Source organism: Pinus tabuliformis, chromosome 8 (genome assembly GCF_031772625.1).
Source record: "Pinus tabuliformis cultivar Carrire ecotype Pingquan chromosome 8, CPIR1, whole genome shotgun sequence".
Lineage (NCBI taxonomy): Eukaryota > Viridiplantae > Streptophyta > Pinopsida > Pinales > Pinaceae > Pinus > Pinus tabuliformis.
The window spans coordinates 71,749,678-71,756,602 of NC_142294.1; the positions used below are offsets into that span (position 1 = coordinate 71,749,678).

The window sequence follows — 6,925 nt, forward strand, 5'->3', positions numbered from 1 at the left end:
CATGTCCATACAACCTTAGATCTTTGGGAGGGAAGCCTGGTATGTCGGGGGTTATTGGAGGTTTAGGACAGTCGCCCTCTCAGAGTTGTGCCAAAAACAAGAGAGGTAGGAAATCGGACATGTCCAAGGCAAAACTTAAAGCAAAGTTGGATGTAGCAGATGGTAAACAATATTCTATCCCCGGGGTTCTTAGAGCTGTGCAGCCCCCTGTTGCTGTTATTAAATGATTCTGTCATCCTGGAATTGTAGAGGTTTGGCCAGCAAACCTAAAAAACTGGCCTTGAAAGAGTGGATCCTTAACTCAAATGTTGATATTATTTTTTTGCAAGAAACCTTGGGGAAGGCTTCTGAGATAGAATCAATGCTAAAAGCCCTTCTGCCAGGATGGACTTTTTCTGCAATAGATTCATCTGGACACTCGGGGGGCCTTGCAATTGGGTTCAAAGAAGGGCGCATTAAGGTCATTAACCAGTGGGGGATGAAACAAGTTATGGGTATGGAGGTTTTTTCTCCTGATTTCACCTTCCCCATCTCTTTAGTAAATATTTATGGTCCCTGTCAAGGAAGGGAGTCTTTTTGGGATGATTTGATGACAAAATCTGTGTTGAAGTCCTCTTTGTTGATTATGGGGGGTGATTTAAATTTCTCTATAGGCAGAGCTGAAGCATGGGGTCCATCAGCTAGAGAAGATCCCCTATCGGCTTTCTTCCTTAATCTTCTATCGGAAAACAACCTCATAGATCCCTCCCCGAACAAACTAAAGCCTACCTGGAGGAACAGAAGGATAGGGGAGGATCGGATCGCCAAAAGATTAGATCGTTTCCTATTATCTGAGGACCTAACTTCCAAAGCTCCTATTCTCAGGCAGTGGGTTGAGGAAATAGGCAATTCAGATCACTTCCCTGTTTTTTTGGACCTTTCTTTTCCTCCCCCAAAACCTCCTGCCCCTTTTAAATTCAATTCTTCTTGGCTCCAAGACCCTTCTTACAATAACCTTTTTAAGGAAACTTGGATCCATCCTGACAGAAATGCAAGAGAGGATAAGAGCTACCTGTTCATGGAGAATCTCAAAAGATTGAAGAAAGCAACAATCTCCTGGGCAAAGGACAGGAAATTGAAACAGAATGAAGAACTGAATAGAATCAGGGAGGAGCTGAAGCTTATGGAAAGCACTGAGGAAGATGGATATTTTTCGCAGGCTTCAAAGGACAGAATCCTTCATCTGGAGAAGCTTCAAAACAAAATCCTCTTGGATAAGGAAGAAGAATGGAGGCTTAAGAGTAGGGCAATTTGGCTAAAATCAGGGGATGAAAATACTAGTTTTTTTCATAACTATGCCAAAGGCAGGAAATCTGTTAATACTATTTGGAGCCTTAAAGATGAAGAAGGGAGGGAAGTCAACTCTTTTTCAGATCTCTCTGGTTTAGGACAGAGACATTTCCAGAATATTTTCTCTGATCCGGGAGAGGCTACCATAGCAGAAGTCATAAGAACAGCACAATGTTTTCCAAGATTCATTGAGGAGGATGAAGCAGAAGAGCTTACAATTCCTGTTTCCAAGGAGGAGGTTGAAGCAGCCATGAAACTTATGGCCAAGGATAAAAGTCCAGGCCCTGATGGCTGGACCATAGAACTTTTTCTCTCTTTTTTCGACCTAATAGGCTCTGAAATCACTGAGGTAGTAGAAGAGTCAAGACAGAAAGGAGAAGTCTACAGACCTTTCAATTCAACTTTTATTGCTCTCATACCAAAGAAGGATGATCCGAAGAGCTTTGAAGATTTCAAACCAATCTCCTTGTGCAATTGTATTTACAAGATCATTGCAAAGGTTATTGCTATCAGAATTGTTCCTATCTTGTCAAGAAATATCTCAATGGAACAATTTGGTTTTCTGGATGGAAGACAAATTCATGAAGCCATTGGAGTAGCCCAGGAGGTTATTCATAGTGTCAGACTGAAGAAAAAGAAGGGAGCGGTCCTCAAAATAGATCTCTCTAAAGCATATGACCGAATAAACTGGCTCTACCTCCGGATGCTGCTTACTCATGTGGGTTTCAACTATACTTTTATTAGTTGGATTATGGGCTGCATCTCAAATGTCAGTTTTGCAGTTCTGATCAATGGAGCAGCATCCCCTTTTTTTAACAGCCAAAGAGGCCTCAGGCAAGGATGTCCGTTATCCCCTCTCCTGTTTCTTCTAGTGGCAGAAGGGCTAAGCAGATTGATTCACAAAGCCAGAAGAGAGGAGAAGGTAAAAGGTATTGAGGTAGCAATTAATCTTTTTATCACTCACCTGCTTTTTGTCGATGATATATTGATTTTCACCAATGGATCTTTCAATGAACTTAAGGAGTTAAAATGCATTTTCGATCTATTTCTGAAAGCTACTGGAATGCAGATAAACTTTAGGAAATCACAAGTTTGTGTGGCAGATTTTGACAGAAGAGAAAGGACTAGGATGGCTAATCTCTTCCCCTTCCCCCATCAGCCACTGGACTCTCCTTTCAAATATCTGGGATTTTGGCTAAAGCCAGCAGCATACAAAAAAGAGGACTGGAACTGGCTTATAGCAAAGATAGAAGCCAGAATTTCACACTGGAGTTTCAGGTGGCTCTCCAGAGCTGGCAGATTGACCCTTATCAAATCAGTACTGTTAGCCATCCCAGTATACTGGGCTGCTTTGACTTGGGTCCCTAAAGGAGTGATGGAGAAAATCAGAAGAATTTGTTGCAGATTTCTATGGGCAGGAACAAAAGAGTCCTCTGTCTTACCCTGGGTGGCATGGGATAAGGTGGCTAGACCAAAAGATTGGGGAGGATGGGGAATAAAAAGACTCCCTGAGTTCAGTCTTTCACTAGCAGCTAAATCAGGCTGGAGATTAATCTCCATGGAGAATCTTTGGACAAGGGTGGTGAAAAGGAAGTACATCGATCCAGTTCCTGTGGAAGATTGGATTCGGAGACAAGATAAGAAAATGAAGAATATTTCAGCTATCTGGAAGGCCACGGTGGAAGCTTTTTCAGTGATTGAACAAGGACTAGCATGGAAAGTGGGAGATGGAAGACAGATCAAAATTGGCAGAGATCCCTGGGTAGGTTGCAATGAAGCTTTTGCCTTGTCACCTGGGTTTCTTAGACATCTTGACAGCAAAGGAATTACAACTCTAAATCAGGTGGAGAAAGTAGGCCAATCTACCTTATGGGGACAGGCTTGGCAGAATGATGAAGACCTAGGAATAAATGTCAGATGGAAGAACGAGTGGGTGGCTTATGTCAAAGAACTGCAACGCTCAAATGTCAGGCTTAAAGACGAACCAGATCGATTGATTTGGGCTCAAGGCAAAACAGGGGACTATTCCCCAAAAGATGGGTATACTTTCTTAATGGGAAAGAAAGGCTGGGGAATACCAGACTGGTGGTCAAAAAACATATGGAAACTAAAATGCCCAGCCAAGGCCAGGCTCTTCCTATGGTGCATTCTAAAAAGGAAGGTCCCAACCTGGGACATCTTACAAGCCAGATTCCTAGTCGGGCCTGGGAGATGCCCTTTGTGCAAGTCTGAAGAGGAATCTATCAGTCATCTTTTCACAGCCTGTGCAGTCTCAAAAAAAATTTGGGAGGAGGTAACTTTTTTGCTCAAGGTGAAGGCTCAGTGGGGTGATGATCCTCTGGAAGAAGCCTGGAGGAAATGGTGGCAAAACTACCCGGAGGGAAACATGAGAAACTTGCCTCTTATTTTCTTTTGGGGAGTATGGCTAGCTAGGAACAAAAGTCTGTTTCAAGACAAGGACACCCCCACTTCCGCCATTGCTATCAATTGTGCTGCTATATACTCTGCCATTCCGATCCCTGAAGCCAAAAATCCAAAAAATAATCAAAAGCCTGTTAATATTCTGGAGGGCATTCCTTGGGATTTTTTTGATGGGGCATCCCAAAATAATAAGGCTGGAGCGGGCCTGTGCATCCACTTAAATCCTGAACATACTTTAAAAGCATCTGTAGGGCTTGGACCAGGCACAAATAACTATGCTGAGTTGTCTGCTTTGCGCTTTCTCCTATGCTGGTTACTTCACAGAAATATCTTCACAATTCAAATCTTCGGGGATTCATTGAATGTCATAAAATGGGTCAATGGAAATGCATCTTGTCAAAACCAGATTCTGAAGACTCTTGTTGAAGAAATTACCTTTTTAAAGACATCTTTTAATAAGGTTACCTTTTGCCACATTTACAGGGATAAAAATGAGGAAGCAGACCAGCTTTCTAAGGCTGGTCTACAACAAGATTTGGGCAGCTGGACAGTAGAAGAAATCAGACAGGGGCATTCATCCATTTCACATCAGCCCCCTTATGCTCCGCCTCAGTGATCACAGCACATATATTATTTTTTTGTCAGCAGTTCCTCGGTCATTTTGATTTTTTTGCTCACAGCTTCTTACATCATATCACTGTTTTTATCTTTTTCATGAGCTGTATAAACAGTAAACAAATCTTCTATTATGCAGTTTTTTCTTTTGTAACTCAGACTCTTTATAAATCCTGTAAGGGGTTGTTTTCCTTCTCTGAAGGAGACCCCAGAGTATGAATGTTTCAGCTTGTTTATAAGCCTCCAGCCGGGAGGAAGACTTTACATGGTTTTTATCAGCAGTATCAGTTCATATGAAGAACAAAACAGCAACTAAATGAGCCATTAGATCGGCTCAAGATCTCAACAGAATGTAAACTTTTTACAGTTTCTCAATAAAAAGTTTTGCTTTTTTCTTCGGAAAAAAAAAAGAAGTGATTGGATATGCAATTCAATAAAACCCTTCGATAAATCCCCTGTAATACATACTTAGACCCATAAAAGACCTAATTTCGCTAACATTTTTCGGAGCTGACCACTCTTTGATAGCCTTAATTTTCTTTGCGTCCACAGCTATCCTGTCTTCTGAAATAATGTGACCAAATATTGGATCTGTCTTTGATAAAATGAACATTTTCTCAGCTTAGCATAAAGGTGATGCTCTCTGAGTACTTGTAGAACCAATCTCAAGTGTTGTTGATGTTCCTCTAAGAACACAATGATGAATTTATATAAGTATTCCTTGAAGACTCTATTCATTAAACACATAAAAACTCTCGATGCATTAGATAAGCCAAAAGGTACTACAACAAATTCATAATGGCTATAACGAGTTCAGAATGTTGTTTTACTAATATCTTCTTCCTTAATCCACAGCTGGTGATACCCAGATCTTAAATCAATTTTGGAAAATATTTTTGCTTCGTGTAGCTGATCAAAGAGATCATCAATCCTCGACAATGGGTATTTATTTTTAATAGTAACTTTATTTAGTTGAAGGAAGTCAATACATAACCGCAGTGTACCATCTTTCTTTTTAACAAAGAGAATTGGAGCACCCCACGGTGATACACTAGGACGTATATATCCCTTCTTTAGCAATTCCTCCAGCTGCATATGTAATTCTTTAAGCTCCGACGTACTCATCCTGTATGGTGCTTTAGATACTGGAACTTCTCCTGGCACTAGATCAATAGAGAAATCTATTTCCCTCCTTGGAGGTAATCCAAGTATTTCTGCAAATACATCAGCAAATTCTTGAAGCAATGGGTAATTTCTTATATTAATTTGTTGGTCCATATTTGTCTCCTCCAAATGAGTTGCAAGGATCTGGCATCCTTTCTTAAAATTCTTTTTCAATTGCATGGTTGATATTTCTCTAATGGATATCGATCTAGGAATTCCTTGGACCTATTTTTGATGTCCTTCATCATCAATACATTTAAAAGAATTCTTGTAGCAATCAAGTATTGCATGGTGCTTTTCCAACCAATCCATGCCAATCAAGCAATCATAAGCACCCAACGGAATTACATTCAAGTTAGTTGTTGTTCCCAACCCATTCATTTCAATCGGGCATTCTCTAATTAATTATGTAACCTTTCTCTTCATACCTGTAGCTAGTTGTACTAACCAAGATTTGGAATATTTAATTTTCTTCAAATTAAATTTTTCAACCAGATTCACATTAACGTAACTATGGCTGGCTCCAAAATCAATTAAAATAGAAATTGGTTAATTGTTTAACTTACCTTTAACTTCTATCATATGAGATCGGTGCTCCACTTGTTGATTATCCAAGGTTGCATAAATTCTAGGCATGCGTCTGCCCACATCATCCACAGTAGTTGTCGCTTGCATGTTATGCATAGTCCTCACCTTCTCTACCTTATGAGGACAATATTTGAATTGATGATCTCCTTTACAGCCCCAACATTTAACCGGTGGGGAATTAATCCTTTTACTTGAAGAATTTCCCCCTTCTGGCTGGTTAGAGGCTTGGGTTGTTTGTTGTCCCAATAGAAGTTATTCTTAAATGGAAAGGGTTTGTAACCCTTATTTCTTTTCTCCATAAAATTACTTTTCCTATTTCCTAAAACCTTATGCAACATGATCCTATTTTTATTCTGCTCATATAATTGTTCTGCTTTCCTCATGGCTACCTCCACGGTTTTGGGTTTGTCATATTTCAACTTATCAACATAAAAAGATGGCGGACCACTAATGTATCTTTGGATTTTAACCTTTTCATCTTTAATAAAATGGACATACCTCAGTAACTCCACAAACCTTCGACCATACTCTTCCATGGTCATGTGTCCTAGTTGTAGCTTGAAAAACTCTTGCATTTTTCATTCATAGTATTTTTCTAATAAATATTTCCTTTGGAAATATTCCTTAAATTTTTTCCAAGTGATCTGCCTTTCATCCAAGTGTTTGACTGCCTTGAGTTGTTCCCACCAAAGATTAGCCTTGCCTTTTAGATGATATATGGCCACTCTAGCCTCTATATTTGAGGAATAATTGAAGAGATGAAGATATTTTCTCATCTCCAACAACCAAGTTTCTGCTTCCTCCCCTT

At 39.9% G+C, this 6,925-nt stretch overlaps 1 protein-coding gene across 1 annotated transcript; it reads left to right on the forward strand.

Moving 5' to 3' along the window:
- The first annotated feature begins 361 nt into the window (after window positions 1-361).
- On the forward strand, window positions 362-4,366 carry LOC149234212 (uncharacterized). The gene is made up of 2 exons (XM_089368184.1): window positions 362-1,828; window positions 2,399-4,366. The coding sequence occupies exons 1-2, from the start codon at window positions 362-364 to the stop codon at window positions 4,364-4,366; spliced, it is 3,435 nt and encodes a 1,144-aa protein (XP_089224310.1).
- Window positions 4,367-6,925: the final 2,559 nt, after the last annotated feature.